Below are 21,404 nucleotides of genomic sequence, written 5' to 3'. Positions count from 1 at the left end.
CTGAATCTGTTCTTCGTGTTTTCGTAGTTGGGGACCAGAAACCTAACTTTGTCTTAATCAAGTGAAGCTTGGATTTTTGAGGGGAGCATGTGAGATTCATAGGCCTGGCATGAGCCACGACGGCATCTGCTGTGGCCTGTAGAGTGTCTTGAATCCCTCCATCAGAGCTGCCAGTCGTCCAAAGAGTGATGTTGTCGGCGTAGAGTGAAAACTTGAGATCAGGAATACATCGCAATGCTCACGCCATCGGCATCATAGAAAGATTAAAAAGAAAAGGGGACAGCACTGAGCCTTGGGGCGTGCCGTGGAGGAAGACTCGTAGAGAGACAGAGGCGTTTTGCTTCACGCCAGATGCATACAGCCCCCAGCACAGTTGCCTAGAGCATGGAAGGTAACAATGGCTGTGTTGGTTAGACATTAGTGGTACTACTCTCACCATGAAAGACGAGTCAAACAAATAGGACAAGATGGCACCCTCTATTGTTTCATACGGTAGTCCTCTGTGCTGTCCTTCACAGTAAAACATTATTAAATGGGTTCAGCATCTTTTATGTCACTGTACACACTATATTGTCGCTAACGGACATGATTCCCAATTGTCAGGTGTCATGTCCCAAATTGTCAGGTGTTCTCCAAGCCTTTGTGCTAGGACCTCTTTTTTTCTTCATCTTTTTCAGTGGACTTTCTACTTCCATTTGCTCAAGTGTAAGATGATTTCGTAATCTACAGAAAAATTACGAAGCCCTTTGACACATGCACATTGCAATTTGACCTCAACAACACTCCTTGTTCATGTGACACTTAGCTAATGAAACTAATAACATTTGCCAACCAATTTTTTTCAACAGCCGCTTTTTCGATTGTCCTAGATTATTCTGACTTTCCACTATCGCTACAAAAACAATGTATAATGGTGATCAATAATTCGGGCGCTGTATGGCATCTCATTCAATTTTTCGGACATTATCCAAGCACGAGGTCACAAAAATGGCGGCAGTAAACATTGGTGCGAGTCCAGTTGTTGTCTGTATTCTCGTTTTTGATGATGAGCTGTTTTACAGCACTGCACATGCTCTGCAGCCATTATGAATAGATCTGTGTCAACGTGGAACCTAACCATACCCAGTGAAGCAGCGCTCGTTAGACCGAACAAGCTATTGGTAGTGTGACAATGAAAAATTTCTGCTGGCCGGTGGTGTGGTGGACGGCAAACTGTCGCAGGAAGTTTGTTGCTGATATGGTATGAGTGGCTCATCAGTGACGAGGCCAAAGATCACGTGCACAAGTTAGACTGACAGCCACACTAGAAGTGGTCCTCAGCGCGGCTAGCAACTACCACGAGCGTGCTTACCAAGTAAGTTTGAGTGCTTATTGGTTCGCTTGTAGGCAGAAAGCCCTGAGCTGAGGTTGCATGAGACATCTGCACATAGTGACAATGTGTGACGTCCATTGGGCTGCGTGACAGGTGAACGCAAGACGCGTTCGTTTTAGAGACTGAAAAATTGTGGAAAAATCACTTTTTTGAAAACATTATTTTTGGATTCTACAGTGTCTGATGCATTATCTCAGATATTCTCACACATCTTGGGCCAATATTTTGGTTGTAATGGCATTTCATATCGCATCGGCGAGCTGTATTTTTACTGACGAACGCGCAAAAAAGGGCCCTCTTCCGTGACACGCAGTTGCCATTATAAGTTTCCAATTGGAGCCATCTTAGTTTTGTTTGAAAGAGCAACTCTTCTCGTTTAGTTTTTGTACCGCCACTAGTCTGTGTGCTGAATGGCTATAAAGAAAAAGCCTGTGAAAAAGTTGTCCCCATGTGTAATTCCATTCGTCGACTGATGCACGTGACCGCAATAACGCCATGCCATTGGCGGATTTTCGCCGCCATCTGCTTGGGTGTGTGAAACTCAGCACGAAACAATGCCAAATTCAATTTGCAACAAGCCATAAATTCGGCAAAAAGAAGAAGAAAAGAGGAGTTTTAAACTTTTGAAAGTGCGCAGTAGCTTTGGAAGATGCCAGCAATAGTTTGCTACCTGTGCTGAGCCCCGTCGGAGTCTCCCCCCATGACTGCGGAATAGGCTTAGAAGATGAAAGCACTTTTGGCAGCGGCCAGTGTTCCTGAGGCATTCCAGCACTACTACTACAACTTGATGATTTGGAGAAAGTGAAGAAGGCACAAGAAAAATGGCAAGACTTTGCTTTAACGCCGACAATCAAGCAAAAACCGGATTTTCTTGCTTACGCTGATGCGGCTGGCTCGGCTGCGTTATAGATGCACTTCGTTATCGTAAGCCACGATTCTATAATTACTCAGCCGTCTTGTGTAAAACGCAAGTTGCAATGCGACAGCAGGCAAAGGTGAGCGTGACTGCGGTCTCGCCATAGAGATAGTCATCTTGTATGCAATCTGCGGCGATGCCGCATTGGCATGGAGTACGCTATGCATAGGCAGCAGCTTAACGTGCACCCCATTCCTCGCGAACAATCTCGCGGTGCATGAAATGCGGAGCACCGGTAATTGAAAAATGGCATTAATGTTTTTCCAATGAAAGATATTCATCTCGTGCACTGTCTGCAGTGATGCCACGTCGACCAAATGTGCAACCCATTCCTTGTGAACAATCTCGATGCGCACGAAATGCGGAGCACTGGTAATCTGCAAATGACACTTCTTTTTTTTTCCCCGATAACAAACCTTTCACACTGGGGCATGTGCTAGGGGCATACTAGCCATTTACAACTGGTAACATATGCAAATACTTCATCATATTCCTGAATAAATCGAGTTGTCTGTTTTTCTCAAAACAAATTTTTCGCTCAGCCTGCCTATTTGTGGCAATAGGACTACAATGGTTTTTTTTTTTTTTTGCTATATGAAGCTAAGTGCAAAAAGCTTGAAGTGCTGCAAGCAGATTACTATGAGTCTTATGAGTCAATTCTGAATGCAAATATGTAAATAGCAATGCCTCAGCATTGCACTGATTAAAGTTTTTTTTTCTCACTTTTCTCAAAACATGGTTTTTTGGTCACTTTGCTTGTTTGCTGTATCAATATCTTTGGACCTAGGACAGCTAGAGCCATTATTTCTTTTGTAGCACAAAGCTAAATGTATTGAGAATGTAATACTGAGATCACATGTATTTGAATTTTCAGCTACAAATTTTATTTTAATCTACATTTGCATTTGCTCTTCTTATTGATACCGTTAACACAGAACTTCAATCGGATGTAAACTGACAAATAATTGTTCAATTTCGAATCTGTTTCCAGCGTTGCTATTCTTATGCACTGTAGTATCCAACTATATGTTGTTTGCAACTTTCCCTTTAGCAAGTAAATTTTAATTGTTTCTACACAAAATAGAGGGTAATTATTAATTATCTTGGCAACAACTACATATATGCAAAAAACAATTAGATATTTAAGATAAATACAAAACACTGAATGAGCATATTCAGTTTTACCAGATTTGATTCAAGAAATAACAAAGTTATCTCAAAAACCCATGTCCCCCCTTAACCGAAGCACAATGAGTTAAAGCCTTAAAGTCTGTGAACGAATTTTCCATGCCTCTAGCATTGTAAAATAAAAAGAAAGAAATTTGTTTTTTGGACTACCCAATTTCTTTAGACATTTTTGTGACATCGTCAATGCCCTGGTCACAGTACACGTAAATAAATACAAGCAACATGGTCTATTATGCTTTCAATTCCCATTCTTGAATCACTTCAGAATCGTTCCATGTGCGTTATTCCTCCTAATTCATGGCAATCTAATGCATTACAAATGAAAAAGAAACATTAGACCCTGCTAACCTCTTCATGATGTCACCTATCCCTTTTGCATGTATTTCACGGAATTTATTACTCTAATAAAAACTCAAAACAATCCCTTTTTTTAACATCAGTCATTACAGATCATCACAGGTCAACCACCAACTCAAATTTGGCGTGTCCAATGGTAAGAGTAAGCATTTTGATGAATCCTTTGTCCCAAAGACAACCGAAATCACCTTCCTACCTCTGTTGTCTCACTCTAAGTACGTACCTGCATGCTTCAAGCCTGCAGTTCAAGGTGTACCTCCTCATATGTGAAATGTACCTGCTCATACAATTTAACTTTTTTTTTTACACTCCCACTTCTTTCTGTAATGCCTTACAGTTCTGAGAATATATGAATGAATGAATGAATGAATGAATGAATGAATGAAAGTACATGAAGTAATGAATGAAGTACATTTTCTCATGGTACATGAGAAAATCTGCTTTTGAGTGAGCAATGCTTGAGTGGCATATCACCATTAGCAGCACTGTTTTCTGTGCAGTGAAGATGGCTGCTGCAGTGAGTGACAGGTGATGGAAAGCGGTAAGGCCCACCATCACTTGCCACTTTCGTGACTGCTGAAGACTTCGGAAGGACTGACTGTTGGGTGTGGGGGATACGGGGTTCTCCTCCGTACTCTTGGGACAAAGGAACGACAACACAGTAGTGCAAACAATCACAGGGGCATTTATTGCACCTTTCATAGATCAATGCCGGCTAGCCGAGTTGCTATCCCCAAAACATGCCGATGGGCGCGCGACAAATCTAGAAGTCCGACTTACCGCGACCGCATTGCGAGCGAATATGTTCGCCCCATGCTGGATTCCAACGCCTGGTCGTTCGCGTGTTCGGTCACGCCAACGGTCGTGCGTTCGAAGGCGGCCACGCGAGGCGGTCTCGCAGAAGCATGGTCGCAGCGCGCGCGGAACGTCCACGCTGTTCGCCGGCCCGCCGGGAAAGAGGCAGCGCCTTGTCCCTCGGCGCCCAAGTAACCCCGCCGCGGTGCGACGGTCGCGCCATCTCTCGCACCGCGCTTGTACCACTCCGAGCGCCGCGGGCGCCAGGCCACGCGAGCCGTGCGGGAAAACAGCATATCAGGGGATGCGTGAGAGTCGCGCATCCCCACATGGGATACCTGGTCTATCATGTTGACTGGAAAACTTAGGGCAAAAAATGTTTGACACAGACACCTCATCCTCGTCTGTTCCCCGTGTCTGTGTCCAGAATTGCAGTTTTCAGTCATGTTAAAGACATGCCTGGCATATGGCGGTGTGACTGATAAAGGAGTAAAAGCCAAATTTAGAACTTGGCAACACAAGTTCAAACGTCTCAAACCAGTAACCTATGGCAGACAGTGAAAAATGCATGTCTAATCGCAGCAAATACATACTCAAACGAGTGTGCTGGAAGCTGTATAATACAAAAGGAAATAGAAAAGAAGTGTTCAAGTGGCCCTTCTTGTTTTAATGAGGCATGTTAAAAGTCTGCAGCAGCACATATCTACTTCTCCAGAAACAGTAGACAGCAATAAGGGCAACTGGAAGGTTGGAGTGAGTTTTTGGCAAGCTGAGCGAGTGTAGATTAGGCCCACCTTTTCTGAAGGTTTGTCCATGAAATCAAATGAAAAGATGTCCTCAATGCCCAAGGCAAGCATCTGAAGAACGACACCTGAAAGACTGCACCTGAAACAGTGCAGGCAAGATATACAGATATTAAAGCACAGAACAAAAAAAGATGCACAGGAAACTACAGTGCATAATACAGGCAGCACAAAAAGTAAACACAGGGTGTCTACCGAGTTGACATTTCCAAATTCAGAGTTGTCCAGGTTTTCCCTGAGTGCCTTTGCAAAATTCCTTGAGTAACACAGAACTTTGTTTCATGTCAAGACAGGCTGGCACCATGTCGCCTGATGCTGTCACTCTCTTAAGCATGCTAAAAAAAAAAAAATCTAATCCAGCTTGAATAGTTAGGAGTAGCATTTATTTTATTCAAAAGAAATCAGAAGGGAGGGATTAGTAAAATGCACAGCGAATAGTTACAGAGTAACTAAATATTTGAATATTGCAAAGTCAGTCACGCTACATTTGTTCATAGAAATGATTAAATCTCCTGCTCGAATTACATGCACAAGTTATTCATTGGCCTCAAGTATTCCAAGCAATAAAAAATATATGTCAAGGTTGCTACCGACATGCTACCCATCAAGTGTCACGTAAAACATGGTAGTGCCATCACCAAAGCGATACTCTATAACGATACGTATCACTAAGAAGCAAAATGGAAGTAATTTAGGTTATCAGAATGTTCAATTTGCCCTAAGCGTAATGTTTGTGCTCTATTCCTTTGCTACAACTGCACAGAAATGGCAAAAATAGGTCGCGTCCACAAAGGTGGATACCGTGACTGAAGGGCATACAAGCTATTTTGATCAACTGATAACAAGCTCATTGGTATGGGGCCCGAACTTTGTCACAAGTGGGATTCTCTCTCAACAGCTGGTGTGTCAACCTCAACTGTCCTGACACACTCTGAGCCCATGCAGAACGCCTCAAGTTGCATTTCACTGCTCTAAAGAGTTTATTTCGGTTAGGATGAGGGACACCTGCATCTCGGCATCAGCCAACACTTTGTTTTCTGAGCTCAAGCTCCTTGAAAGAAGCGGCGGCACGCTTCCTTTCCCATTCATTCCTCGATGCGTAGGTCCTTTCTGTTATCGTCCTCCTTCCACAGCGCGTTTGCCCCACAGGACATTTCAAGCATTCTCTTAGTCAGTTGTACAGTCAACGTCCGATTTTTCCGACTCTTTAGGGGCCGCAAAAACGTCCGAAAGATCGTGCAGTTCGATAAAATGAATACATGTCTTTTACTGTCGTTAAGGGTTCAAATCGCCACAGGCACATCCGAAAAGGCCTACCAGTACACTTTAATATTAGGCATATCGGTGCTCGTACTGTGACAGGAGACGGCGGGTGAACGCGTGTATAATTAAGGAATAGATACTGTGCCCCGTGACAATTGCCCCTTCCCAAGCTTGTTATGCTAATATTTTCGCGTATGCTTCACCGCGCAACCTACCTGTATTGAGGCGAAGCTGACTTTCAGAAACCGGCATTATGCAACGCGCCGTGCTTTCCGAGCTTCGAAGCCAATCGCGAGGACCACAGAGGCGGAGTCGGTGCCATTGCTTACAGCGGCGAATTCTTTCAATGAAGCATACGGCGCCGATCGGCAAGATGCTTAATAGCGAACGTCGAAGCAGCTAGCCCTAGCGTTTACCCTAGCTAAGGCTGCCAGTGGATTACGAGCAGTAAACAGCGCTTAACAACAGGAGAAGGAGAGCGACCCTGGAGAGGTCTGTGTCCCTCTCCTTGTCCTGTTGTTTAGCTCTGTTTACTGCTCGTAATTAAGAACCAACCAGCTCAAATGCGTACTCTTCTGCCAGCGGATCTGCGTGCGAGAGCGCCTGTTCGCGGCGGCGAGGTATGCAAAGCGGATGTACTGGTGGCTTTGATTAATGCCGTTTAGGACCCGCGGTCATGACAAAAAGTCCGTAAAATCGGACAGAGAAGCGTTCTTGCGTCCGAAGTTTCAGACATTCTTATACATTGACTCTATGGGGTACGTGGTGGTGCCGCAAAGCCGTCCGAATTACTGGGCGCCCGGAAAGTCGGTCTTTGACTGTACACTGGCAACTCCTCCAACCGACGGCACGCCGTCAAAAGACGCTTCGTTACGATCCCTCTCTGTTAGGCGAGTCAGCATTACCGCAAATTTTGTTCCCTTTCAATAAAGTTACAGCTAATTTTCCCTCATAGCAGCACAAATTCCCTGAGTTTTCCCTGAGTACTTCCAGAATATTCAAAATCGCTGAGAATTCCCAGTTTTCCCGGTTGGTAGACACCCTGGTAAACAAAGCGTGCATTTCCCTCTTGCTTGGCTTTGCTGAAGAGCAATGTGCATCTGCAAGTGTTGCCATTTGGGGCTTCCAATATCCACTGGGTTAAGCATAAATGTACAGCTAAACCTCAATACGACGAAGTTGGTAAAATCTGCAATTTGCTGCAAAATTCTTTATATTGGCATTCAATCTTTTATGAAAGTAAGTAGTCGCTAATTAATTTTTCTTACATTTGAGGGGCAGCAAAATTTCGCATTATTGAGAAAAAGCAAATTCGAATAAGAAAAAAATTCATTTTGTTGAGTTTGCGAGTCTGCAATGAAAGATACGGTTTCATGCCATGTCGACAATGTCTTCACATTTGTGGTACAAAACAAAGCCAGCCACGCTTTTGCGTCTGCTCAACCTCCGCGGGTGATAGTGTCAACCACAGTGGGACGATGCTATCATGAAAAGCACCAGCGATGGGGAGCGAATTCTTTGTATGCCTTTTGGTTCAATGCGTCTCTGAAACTTGTGATTACGCAACCTCCAGTACTGACCGGGCAGGAACAGACAACACATGATGCCGCACCATCTCGCCATGCCCACTCTTTGCACGTATGACAGGTTACCTCTAAAACAGGGTGCGCAGGCTGCGTATGTGCTTGGCTTCCCTGATCACCATGCCTGACTGCACTAAAAAAGGAGAACTGCACCAACCTTCCCCCCTCTCATGCACACTTTATCATGTCACCAGGGATGGAAGCGGCCAAGGAAGTTTTGGAGCAGCTCTGGGAGCACAGCAAATTTGGCACTTTCGAGCAGGTTTGGAGCATGAATTGTCCGTTTTGGAGCAGTAAATATTCGTTTTGGGGCAGCTTGGTAAAAGTCAATATGAGTGAAATACTGTCACATGAAGAAAAGGTGTTGCTTATTTGACTTTGCAGAACACTCTTAGGTTACGGCAGATTAGTTCTGTGGAAGCCCGCAAGGCCAGCAAAATTTATGACAGGGAAATATTGTCATCCACTCGGCTGTAGCATGAAGCTACAAAGGAAAACCATATTGGTTTCTCAGAAACCTTCATTAAATTACATACCGGATGTGCCAACTAAATGTGTCCAAGAACATAATAGCCGAAGGCTTTCAGTGAACAGCACCCACTCTATGTTCATAGGCTTGTGTTAATGCTAGTCGAGTTTTTTTTTTCATTGTGAACAAGCAAATATTATTTAATTTTAATGAACTAACATTTATTACCTTACTTATCCAATATGGCGTCCATGCAAATGCCAAATACATCGAGAAATTACTGATAACAGTGTATTTAGCTATCTAGGTCTTGTGTGGTCCTTCTTTCGGACGGAAAATAAAAAAAAGAAACATCCACATGACAACGGGTCCCCGCACCAGTAATATAAGTGGTCTCAGACGTAAATGTAGTCATCGGTTCATGGTGTATACTACAAACGTGCAAACCTGGGCCACGGCTGTATAACAGTTGTGAAAGCGAACGGACAAGATCGCGCTACTTCGATATGCGGCAAAAACTGCTGATGCGGCGAGGAAGAAGTGCGGCTGATCGTTTCCAGTGCCTCTATTTGACAAACTTTGCATAAAGATTGATGAAATCTTTTATGCACAGGAGCGTTGTCCCAACCACAGTGGGCTTTCTCTTGTTTTTATTTTTTATTTATTTAATGGGCTTTCTTTCCCATTAAAAAAGTCTTCACAAATCCTAGGTTGTTTAAATGCTGTTATCAGTCATTTTTCAATGTCATCCACAACTTTTTAATTGGCATCTCATCGATTACGTAAATTTATAACTTTAGCTAATTAAGCATATTTGTGCACAATGAACGAGGAGTATTCACAATGGCCCCCATGAACAACACCTATCAAGGTACAGTGAACGCTGTTCGTGTAGTGCCCTCAGGTAACTTTTAATTCTTGGCCACCACAGAATAACTTGGCATAATAACTTGGAATAATTCTTGGCTACCACAGAATAAATGTGAAGTTGACGTACTGGTCAGTGCACGTTCGCCAGTATTTCACATCGCTTGCCGAGAAAAAGCTATAACATATTTTTGAAAAAAATAAAGGGATAAAAATGTTCACTGGCTTTACCAATATTTTGAAAAAGCTAGATTATTCGGGATTATTTGTAGTTCCGCCACAGGTGCCATAAAGCCAGAGTAAAACAGCAACTGATATTTTGTGCATCGAGCAATGGCTCATTAACATTCTTTTACTCGATCTGCACAAGTCGCGTCGTGAACATCGTTGCCGCGAACGCCATTTCGGAGGTTTATGGTTTCGACGAACATTTAATTATTACCATAATTTGGCTGCTAAGGTTGACTAAATATGAATCTTTACATCTTTGGCTTGCATTCTGCGGCGGCAAGAGCCTGATTTTGTGTGGTGTGGCCGGGCGGAAAGTTGTGTAGCCTAAGTGCACATTTGAATGACGATTTCAATTGTAATTGGATATTTGTCACTAAGGAGTTTCATGAAAGCAAGCAGGTTGTTTGTCGGTGTGCTGCGCTACCATACCGGTAACCGGGCGCGGTGCACATGCGAAATAGATTTATAACGTCACACGCATTCTACCATTAGTCGACGCAGATGTACGAATACGGCGCCAAATCGAGTGCTAAAATGCAAAACGAAACTGATGAGCTACATATTGAGCAGACTGTACAACCTTATTCATTCAGTGCGGCTTTCCTTCTCGACTGCCCCATGAAATGAGTGCCAGTTCAAATCATCTTTAGCTGGTCCGCATATATGCAAACGTGCAACCCTTTTAGAAAACATTCATAATGCATTGTATAGCACAAGACAGTTTTGCTTTTCTTGTGGCCTAGTTACAATTATGCCACTAAACACACACTCCGAAGACGTCGACGCTGAAATGGATTGCTTAGGATTGGATTGCAGGGCTAAGCGCTAGCCAACGCATGTCTATGGCTGTGTGGTTGCTACTGAACACACAAATCCTGCTAAATTTGGCAACTTCATTTGAAATTATTATATTAAATTATATTGAAGTGTTTTGGTGCAGGTTGGCACAGCTTGATGATTTGGCTCAAGATGGAGCAATTGGCGCAGCACTTCCGTCCCTGTGTTACCGTGAGCTTGTTCCACTCCCATCTTTCCTACTGCTCTCACGGGAAGACCGCGCTCATCAAGCCACCATCCTTCTTGGCTCACCCTTGTACGCTTTCACTCGCACCCTAAGCATATAGTGCACAATAGGATCTTATCACACATTGACTTAAAATACGAAACATGACACTTCTCTGCTCCGCCGGTTGCTCTTGGTCGGGCGGTGCATGCTTTGAGACGTGTGTTCGCAAGCAGTCGCTTGTGATTCAACCATTTGACCATCTGCGTCCGCGGACATTTTTTTTATTCATTGTTTTGCTATTCCTCTGCAGTAGCAGTGAAATTTCATTATATTGAAATCCTGTATAAGCACACTTCGCTGTATTGAGGTTCTAAATACATAGTATTCTATGGACAAGAAGTTGTAAAAAGTTACATAAAGAATTTCGTTATATTGAAGTTCGTTGTATCTATGTTTAACTGTAGTTAGGAAAGAAAATTAACTTGTTTTTTCTTTCTTTCTTTTTCTTGTGCTCACCATAGGCATTTTAGACACCGGAGGGTGAAGATTTAAGCCATTGAGGATATTTCATCTATGGAAGAGACCAGTAAGCACAGACTAATGAACAAATTAATGTGAATGGCATGTGGTGGCCTACGAGCGTATTTTGCTCAAAGATGTCTGTCATGAAGGACCCGCCAAAATTAACGCACTAGTACTGCACTGCTTTTGCAGTCCACTAGAATAAGGTCTGCTATCAGTGTCCACAATACAGTTCTTTCCTCCTCTGCTGCATAACTCAGTTAGACTTTCTGGTGCTTGTTTAGTGATGCTGTTTTCGGTGTTGTTTCTGGTGCAGCTGCTTGTTTACCTTTGAAAGTGGTGCATTCAATGCTTTGAATGTTTTAAGGCTGTGATGCGCTGCCCTAAGTTGCGCCCATTGAATCTGCTTTCACATCTCCTGAACCAGGTTAAGCTAAATGACGTAAACAGTGTGCAGCACACAAATGACACTGCAAACACACACCGCAACAGTGCTGGCCTCACCTTGTGCAGACAAAGAAATAAAAAGTTAATCAGGCAGGTTCACATAAGAACTGGAGCAAAAATAACCAGTACCACCTATTAGTAGCTCATTAATGTAGACTTTACAGGCGTTTTCATAAGTATGCAAGACATATGCACACAAAGCAAATGTAAATAGCACACAGAGATCACAGAACCCCCTATAGGACACCACCAATGGTTTCAATGCATGTTGAGTAAGGTCGTACCTCTGTATTTCAGGAATGCTGTGTTCCCTCATTGCTTCATATTCCATCTTAGTGTACAGCCTGTAGCAAATGCCACTGAAAACACAGAAAGATGTATCACACAGGGAAATGCATATTTTAAATTTATTTTCCATATTTGTGGAATCTAACATCCATGGTGAAAAGCAGAGGGTTAATGCAGTCAAAGTCAAAGAAGCAAGTTAGCTTAGAAGAGCAAATTCAACAACTAAACCCTCTTTAATGATTCAAGGTTCGAACACCACTAGAAATTTGTAAATAACACACCTAATGCACAGTTTGCTTTCTCAGCACTGTTGTTATTTCACATCAAGAAGCATGCATGACAGTCGGTGGTATATCGGAAGCTGAAACAGTTGAAGGCAAAAAGGTACCTTTAGATGATGTCAAACAGGAAATAATAACTTCCTTGACATTTACTGATGAATAAAACGGCACTTCTAACAGCATATAGTCAACTAAATAACCGTTTCCAGTGCATATTTGTTAAGCTCCATACAAATATGCTGCTTCACACGGACATTCTGAATGACTTCACACAATCGGTTGCTGGACCCTCGCAGACCCCTAATGCCACCAAGATCTAACACAAATATATTTAGTTGCATGCAGCACCGTACAAAAGACATTATGATTTAACACATTGTGCACCTAACAATACTTGTATTTTATGATCTCCATGGGATGGGTACACAGCTGGAATAAGTGCACAGTTGCCAAGTAGTGCGGAAAAGGGCAGTAAATAGAGAGTGACACATAATCAAGCAACATAGTCAGCTTTGATAGTACGGTACAGTCTGTCTAAATGTACATATGCTATAAAGCAATTAATGGTTCACGAGGTCTCCAGAAGTATGCCTGCCTACCTGCACTCACGACCTGCTCTTCCAGCCCTCTGCCATGCCTGTGCCTTTGATATCTTCCTTACTTTGAGCACCTCAAGGCCTGTCCCTGGTTGGTATGTCCTAAAGAAGGAACAGAGTGCAATGTATTACAGCATAATAACTGTTTTTACAAAACAGGTGTTGCCTACATTCACTCTGAAATTATAGTATATACTGCACAGGAACATTCCTAAAGAGACTCATTGTTAAACACCAACAAACACGCAGAAAAAGAGGATGAACACGAGTGCTTGTCCTTGCCTTATTTTCTTGTGTGTGTCATTCCTTGCGCGCAACGCCTTAAATTCTAATCAATAACACATCTTTTTTTGTAGCAACACACTGTCACATGACAGCCTGCATGAATGTTATAGTGAGTGTTTCTGAGTCCCCTCAATAGGCAGCACACAACATCCTTCCCCGTGAAATCACCAAAAGTACAATCAGCCACAAAGGATTACGTGACATGCAATTTGTGAAAAAGCTGAATCCTGCGAAGCCTGGGCAAATAATCTGGAATTCAAAGCTTTAAAAAAAAAAAATTAAATTATGGGGTTTTACGTGCCAAAACCACTTTCTGATTATGAGGCACGCCGTAGTGGGGGACTCCGGAAATTTCGACCACCTGGGGTTCTTTAACGTGCACCTAAATCTAAGTACACGGGTCTTTTCGCATATCGCCCCCATCGAAATGCGGCCGCCGAGGCCGGGATTCGATCCCGCGACCTCGTGCTCAGCAGCTTAACACCATAGCCACTGAGCAACCACGGCGGTTAATTCAAAGCTTAATGTTTTGAAGGGAACAGCGCAAAAGTTGGGACAAGCGAGTGGCAAGCACATACGCAGTACTCTGTGTCTGTGTTTGCTGCTTTCTTGTATACTGATTTTTGTGTTGTTCCCTTCAAGATTTGTTGCCTTACCAACTGGCTCGGATTCAGATCAAAGTTTCAGTGTGTAGTGGGTTTTGCAAACTATAAAGTGATCCATTAAATTATAAGTGCCCTGCCTTAACAAAGCAGAAATTGACATTTGTGGTGGAACCCGCATTCCGTTGCGGCTGACTGCACATTTAAAGCATTCAATGAACTCTCCCTAACAGCTGCGCTATCCACAGCTGTATTCCACCATCAGGCACTATGCTAACTCACAGCACCTCTTAGCTGATTACCAGCTGTTGCGTTGCCACTTCCTAGAACCACTGATTTGTGCTACTATTCAGCATTTCACTCTCTCACAGTTTTATGCTCTTCCTCTAAGATATATTTAAACTAATCTGTACATAAGTGCACTACTAACTGGCTTTTGCAGGCAAAGCCAGTTGTCCAGCTTTGGTGCAATGCTGTTTTATGAAGTAATGTTCCAAAATGTGCAATTTACACTTGAGCCTCTAATGCAATAAGCATTTAGCAGCTATCACTACAGTCGGGTGCAATTTTAGAAAAAAGGGGCGTTTACTCCTCCAAGGCGGATGCACACAAGCCTCCACCAATGGGCACGCACTGTGGACTGATGCCATGAGCCGGACGGCCGGTGACCACGCCGAGGGAGAAGATGGGCAACCCCTCTTCAAACTGGGCCGAGTCGTGTCAGTCGTGTGCATCTTCCCCTCGTCATAGTGAATTCCCAAACTGTTTCTGGTGGTATACCATGCCGGAAATATTACTGCGAGCTTACGATGCACCATTTGTGCTGCATGCATTTATTCTGAGCCGTTATCTGGCAACGAAAGATTGCAGCGAGCATTGCTGACGCTGTGCTATGCTTCGTCTGAGAACAGGATTCCGCAACCACACACCGCTACAAACAAACATCCTGTGTGTTTGTTCCATGGTGTTTTGTTTTGCTCCAAAGTGAAGTAACGATGAGGAAAGGTTGCCAAAGTCTGGTGCCTACCATTAGTGATGGGTGTGTTCGTCTACTATGTCGCTGTAAAAAAGAAAGTGAAAAGGAACGAAAAAAAAAAAACCTATCGCATTCTTGAAAATAAGTTTGTAAAAACACAAAACCAAAAATATATATATATCTTAGGCTATTTAAAACCAGGAGTAGTTATTTAAAACGATGAATCAAGCATATTTTGTACCTTTCCTGCCTCAATTGTCTTCTTGCCCCAGGTTTGTAATGGTTTCGATAAATGCATTGTTTTTTTACGTACTTGTTAAATAGCAGTTGATTCTTATTAAGCTCGGAAAACGAGTAGTAGTAAATGTGCCGTGTACATGTAAACCATTGCAAAAGCCATGCCGAGCTGCTCTCTCTATACTTTTGTCCCTTGCAACGAAGCTGAAAAGCAGACGACGTGCAGTCTTGTAGAAGGAACGGGGTTATTTTCCTCTCGCGATCCAGCCTGTGCTGTAGCATTCCAATCACGAGAGTTCTACCAAACCAGTCATCGGAATACAAAAGTCTTTATTTATAGCGAGGATTGTGCATTTGAGAAGCATGGTTTCTTTGAGTGGGACTATTTTAGTCGCGGAGGCAATCGGCTGTCGTGCTTCGGTGATCTGGGCAGGGCCTTCCCTTTTTTCTAAATTTGTACCAAACTATAGTTGATGATGAAATACTGAAATTTTACTTTCGGGATAGGCCGTACAATAGCATAAGCATAAAGGAGTTTCAAGCTTGAAAATATCTGACAATTACAGTTTTATTGCCTATCCTTCAAGTACAAAGACCTAATAGATATTTCTTGCCTGTTACCTTTCCTTGACAACTCCAGTGTCGACTACATACTTGATGCCAGGAATTGTGATGGATGTTTCAGCTATGTTTGTTGAGAAGATTACTTTTCTCCATCCCTGTTTTGGAAGGAACAGATCAAGACGCAAGGGGAAAATGGTATTAACACTTTCATGCCCCGTGCAAAGCAGAATGTGTGCAACGAGTGCCGAAAGCAAGCATCCAAACAAGGTAGGGAACCTGTTCCAAATTTGCATAACTAAAGCACGATAGTGAGCACAATGCAAAGCAAACCTTTTCATGACCCCTAAAAGGATTATGATTATATAATACAAAGTAATGTTGCATACCAGCAGCCACATCTACTGACCTGGAATGAGGCCCATTCAGCATCAAAAAGGCAACACAGTGCATATGAGCTTTGCAAGCATGTACAGAGCTCACATATGTTAACAAGGATACACAAGTGCGTGGCCATCAAAACCTGCAGCACCATCTCATTACAACCACCTGTGTTATCAAAGAGAGCATACCCACGATCCATCGCCTGTGGCCAGATGGTAGTGTGCACGTGTCTACCCTTGTCAATAACGCATGTACTAGTTATCATGAGACAGTGCTGCAGCTCATGACAGCCAAAAGCTCCTGTGTTCTATTAACACACCTTAGCTGTATACATACGGTGCTGTTTTACAAAGACAGATGAAGACCATGATGATAAGACATTTCTAGCAAACATTATTTTAATGAAAATTTTGAACAATTTTTCATCCTTTCATTCAAACTTTGGACACCTTATACCAATCTCACATGTTTAATAGAGACTGAATTAACTTACACACATGGTACAAACAGGTGCCGCCCCCACAGTGTTAATAATACCAATGCTGCTGGACATGCCAGCTGAAATGAAATGGTACTGCTTACGTGTGTGTATGCAGTCAATACAATGTATTTTCTTGCGAGTGTACCAAAGGCCAACTACATAATGCACAGAAATACCTGCTAAATACATTAATAAATATCCTGCAGACACAACACTAAAAGCAAGGGGAGGTGAAGGGTAGCATGCATTTTTGAGAAGTTCACCCTAAACACACACCTTTTATGGGATACACACGCATTTTACAGTCACCGTCCGATTTTTCGGGCTCCCTATGGGCTAATAAGACGTCCGAAAAAACGAATGCATGCCTTTTACTAACCCCAAGGGCTCTAATCACCCCAGGCACTAAAGGCCTACAAATACACCTATTAGGCATATTTCTGCTTGTACTGTGATTGGAGAGGACAGGTTCACGCATGTATAATTAAGGGAAACACACAGCGTCCCGTGATAATTACCCCTTCCCACTCTTGGTATGCTTCACTGCGCAACACTGCTGTAATGCAACGTGCTGTGCTGTCCAAGCTTCGAAGCCATTGGCGAGGATTACAAAGGCGCAGTCGGCGCCATTTTTAACATCGATGAATTGTTTCAATGAAAAATATGGCACCGAACAGCAAGAAACTTGGTAGCAAATGTCGATGTAGCTAGGCTTAGCATTGCCGTTGTGGTGGCTATGACTGCCAGCGCATCTGCGTGCGAGAGCGCTGGTTTGAGGCGGCGAGAAATTCAAAATGGCGGTGGTGGTAGCTTCGATTAATAACGTTTTGGACTTGCGGTCATAGCAGAGAGTCCAGAAAATCGGACAGTGAAGGTTTCTTGCGTCCTAAATTTCACACGTCCGAATCGTCAGGCATGTCCGAAAAATCGGTTGTCTGGAGACTCGGTTGTTGACTGTATTAACGATGATTTACCTTTAGATGCGGCACATAAGCAGCAGCAAACTTGGAACAGCATGAATTGGAAAGCAATGCACTGCTTTTGTGGATCACAGTTATGTTTTCAGTCATTGATTTTGCTAATTTAACCTACTACGGGAACTTGTTCAAATAAACTTCCTTGAAGCAGGTACCCTTAGTGTCTTTTCACAACCAGAAGACTTCCGAGGGTATGATCGGAGGTTGATGGGCAAGACTTCGTGAACAGAATTTATGTTTTGTAAAACTTCACAAATATTTGTAAAATTGTAGAACGATGTCTAATTTGTAAACTTTTCGGCAAATTCAAAAGAGTTGACAGGTATGCACCACTGAACAAACAGAAGATTAGTGAGTCTGAAATACCTTTGTTGCAGGCTGAAACACCTTTAGCTGCAAACTTGAAGGAAGAGCCGCATACAAAGGCAGGGCTAGGAGGTTTTGCTCCCCTTCAAAGGAAGAAAGAAAAAAGAAGGAAGGCTACGTTACACACTGCTTCTACTAAAGCATATTTTTCGTATGCTACTATTACCTATTCCCATACAAGTGCACACAAAACACAAACCAGCAAGCTGCTCTGTGATAAAGGACAATGCTCTGCCTGGTTTGTACAAATTGGAATAAACTGAACTACATTGAGAAATCTCAGGACCTCAAAGTTGTAAGAAATCACACTTCATAAACATCACTGAATGTTGCTAGTTCTCACTATACCTGAATAACCCAAACAGTAGTTATTGAGCATGTACACACGTGATCAAAAGGAAGTGGAGGAAAATTTGGTGCCTCAATTTCTCACTGATGCGACCTGCCAAACATTCAGCGAAAACTGGGAGGTATCGCACCTTCACATGCAACTAGACTGTTGGTATGGCTATCTGGGAGTGCATTGTTCCCTTCTACCTTCTGCTATACTAGGCATGAACACTGGAAGGCGAAACTGTGAACCATTCAAATTTCTTCACGAATATGAAACACTAGTAGTATGCATAAAAGCAACAATTGCATCTTGTCAGTACAGTTATTATCAACTGTATGTTACACTAATACCCCTGTCAAGCGGGCAAGTTAAGTGCACTTACGGAGAGTGCACTCGGTTTTAAGTGCACTTTCTGAAATCTAAATGTTGCAAGCTGAGTGTACTCGCAGAAGAGTGCACTCCGGTCGGAGTGCGCTCACGGAACGCACTTTGCTGGCCGAGTACATAGCCTCGCCGCCAGCAGTTCCATTGGTACAAAATGTAATGCATAGAAAAAGGGCGCAGAAGTTAATTCTAGCTGTTGAACAGCTTTTAACAAAATAATCGGAGCATAACTCACTGATATTCTCTTTTAGCAGGATCAAATGCCGCCTCGTCGCACGCCACCATACCACCATCTTGTTCTGGATTCGCTAGGCATTTGTCTCGGCTGGCCTTGAATTGCAACTCTTATGAAAAAAAATACTTTCGTTTTTTGCGAGTTAATATAGATTACGATTGTTTTTTATTTATAATAGAAATAAAGCAATCGCTTTTTAGGAGTATTTTTTAATTTTAATCTACATCTTCAAAAAAACATGGTTTTGTCTGTCGCCATTTCTTTTAGTGCGAGTGCACTCTGTTTTCCTGTTTAGCACTGCATAGCCTAAACTATCACTCAAGATCCCGGAGTGCACTCCCCATAAGTGCACTTAACTTGCCCGCTTGACAGGGGTATAACAGAGTGCAGCTTCAAGAGACTTATTTTGTGAGCACTTTCAGGAAAGGAAGTCTTGTTTTTACACAACTACTGTATGTATGAAGGTGAAAGCTGAATAACATTTCACCTCTAATTACTTGCATGTAGCCCACACAACCATGTACATCTTACACGGCAGGACAACCCTTTTCGAAACTTTTGTTCATGGTGATGTATACAAGAAATTAGGTGTATTTTCACAGTACCTGGATCAAGCTGAAGCCTTGTTTCCCTGGCAGCTCGGACAACTGATTCAATTTCCTCTTGGCCGGTGCAAAAGACAAGGATGTCCCTGAGAGGTAAAGGGTTTTAATAATGCAGTTGCATGCCTATTACAGTGCATAAGTGCAGGAGCGCTGCAGTGCATAAATGCTCCTACAATATATCTTGATAAGCAGTTCCATGCCATAGCATTAGCAAGCTACTAATCTTGCTAGAAGACAAGATAATATTTAAATATCACTGATAAGCGTAGCATAGATTATGGTGATCAAACAAGCAATTACTAAATTTCCTTAGTTATAAGGATTCTCACAAGGTGCCCAAGCAGACAAGGAAATTTTTTGGGCATGAAGAACACCTCTGAGGTGCTGATCAGCTTGCTTCATGCACTGCACTCAAAACAAAAAAGGTTGGAGGTATCTATGAAAAACGAGCGGTTCCAATGAATATGAGCAGCTCAGTATCCTGTGCTGCTTGCAAGTTACAAAAGTTATCTCAATGGCATAACTCGCATAAATTTAATGTACATAATGGATACAAGGTGCTAAGGACTTTTGTGATATGTGGGTGTTTGATAGGGAAGCAATGAAGACCACGCACTTACCCGGGACCTTGATTTCGATGTATCTGAAACACGGTGACTAATGCAGAGAAAACATAGTCCTCCTGAGGTTTCACAGCGTACATCATCTTTGGGAAGACAGAAAGGAGTGCATTGCCTAATTTTAATGTAAGCCACATCATGCTGCTAAGCTGGGGCCATATTCTGTAAACGTTATTTTCCTTCAATTCTATTAATTTATCACCAGTCGCACCAAGTGGCCAAAGCTTACAATAGTGAAGACCTGGCATCATGCCAGTCAATGAAGAAGGGCAAAATGAATAGAAAATGAAAAGAATCCTTACATAGATTTGTGGAAATGATATATAGAGAGCCCCAATCTTTTGTCCCCTTGCTATTCTAATTGGGTGGTTACAGATTTTCAGCCATTAAGTACATCACATCATGATACAAAACATTTCTCCTTGCCATATGATAACGGAGCCAAAGTGTGTGAATGCAAAGCACGTGTGTGCCTATCGTGTAGACAAAAATGAATGCTACATAGAATTCGTGGCCTATGCATTATCACAAGAACATTTCCTTTTTTGGGGGGGAATTTCAACGTTTCAATCTTGCTAGGCACAATTTCATGGCAGATGCTTTAGAGAATGTACAGCAAACTGCACATTCTCTAAAAACTTGCAAACTACCATCAGCCCTGCAGCAATGTCCATTGAAAACATGTTGCACTTCTATGACAAAGCAGCAATAATACGACAAAAGCAAGGTTATGTCATAAAATATTACACTGAGGTGCTTCTATGATTAAATGCATGGGACAGTAAATCTTGTTACACACGTCACTCTGTTATAGGCATTGCTCCTTCTACTGACCTAAAGAAAAAACCAGGATAGCACTGGATACTATAACCATTCTTAGGGTAACAACCGCTCTCAATAACTGACACAGAACAGCTCTCCATAAGTCAATACTAAACCAAGTCAGCCATGTCAATTGCTAAAAAACAAGAATAAGCCTGCTAAACAGTTACATTGGTGATTTCATATTAGAGGAGTATATTTTACATATGGATGCTTGTAAATGTATAACAAAACGGACTGCAGCGAAACAATGTGCAGAATATAATAGGTGTAATTTTTATAGTCTGTATGGCTACCACCAAGCTTGATTTTAACTGAATCATGATTATATGACATATTAAAACTGCACACCCATTTCTGTTGTGAAAGTAATGATGTTTTCCACTAACATACACTTCAGTCACATTGTTTACACATGAAAGCAACAACTTACTTAATTTTTGGCAACAGATAATAGGAAAGCATGGTTTTACACATCATCATCATCATCATCATCATCCTGTTTCATGTTCACTGCAGGACAAAGGCCTCTCCCTACGATCTCCAATTAC

At 42.5% G+C, this 21,404-nt stretch overlaps 1 protein-coding gene across 2 annotated transcripts in view; it reads right to left on the bottom strand.

Annotated features, from left to right (window-relative positions):
* The window catches only part of ath (ATP-dependent RNA helicase DHX33), a 59,533-nt gene that overhangs the window by 24,469 nt on the left and 13,660 nt on the right, over positions 1–21,404 (bottom strand). For both annotated transcript variants that reach the window (XM_050188392.2, XM_050188393.3), the window contains exons 9-15: positions 20,032–20,117; positions 19,412–19,497; positions 17,854–17,936; positions 15,706–15,803; positions 12,988–13,086; positions 12,104–12,178; positions 5,423–5,513 (exon numbers count right to left, since the gene is read on the bottom strand). In XM_050188392.2, the coding sequence (XP_050044349.1) occupies positions 5,423–5,513; positions 12,104–12,178; positions 12,988–13,086; positions 15,706–15,803; positions 17,854–17,936; positions 19,412–19,497; positions 20,032–20,117 (618 nt within the window). The remainder of the gene's footprint in view (positions 1–5,422; positions 5,514–12,103; positions 12,179–12,987; positions 13,087–15,705; positions 15,804–17,853; positions 17,937–19,411; positions 19,498–20,031; positions 20,118–21,404) is intronic.

The sequence above is a fragment of the Dermacentor andersoni genome, chromosome 2, assembly GCF_023375885.2.
Source record: "Dermacentor andersoni chromosome 2, qqDerAnde1_hic_scaffold, whole genome shotgun sequence".
NCBI lineage: Eukaryota > Metazoa > Arthropoda > Arachnida > Ixodida > Ixodidae > Dermacentor > Dermacentor andersoni.
Note: the sequence above shows the minus strand (reverse complement) of the source record. Positions and strands in the feature narration are given on the sequence as shown.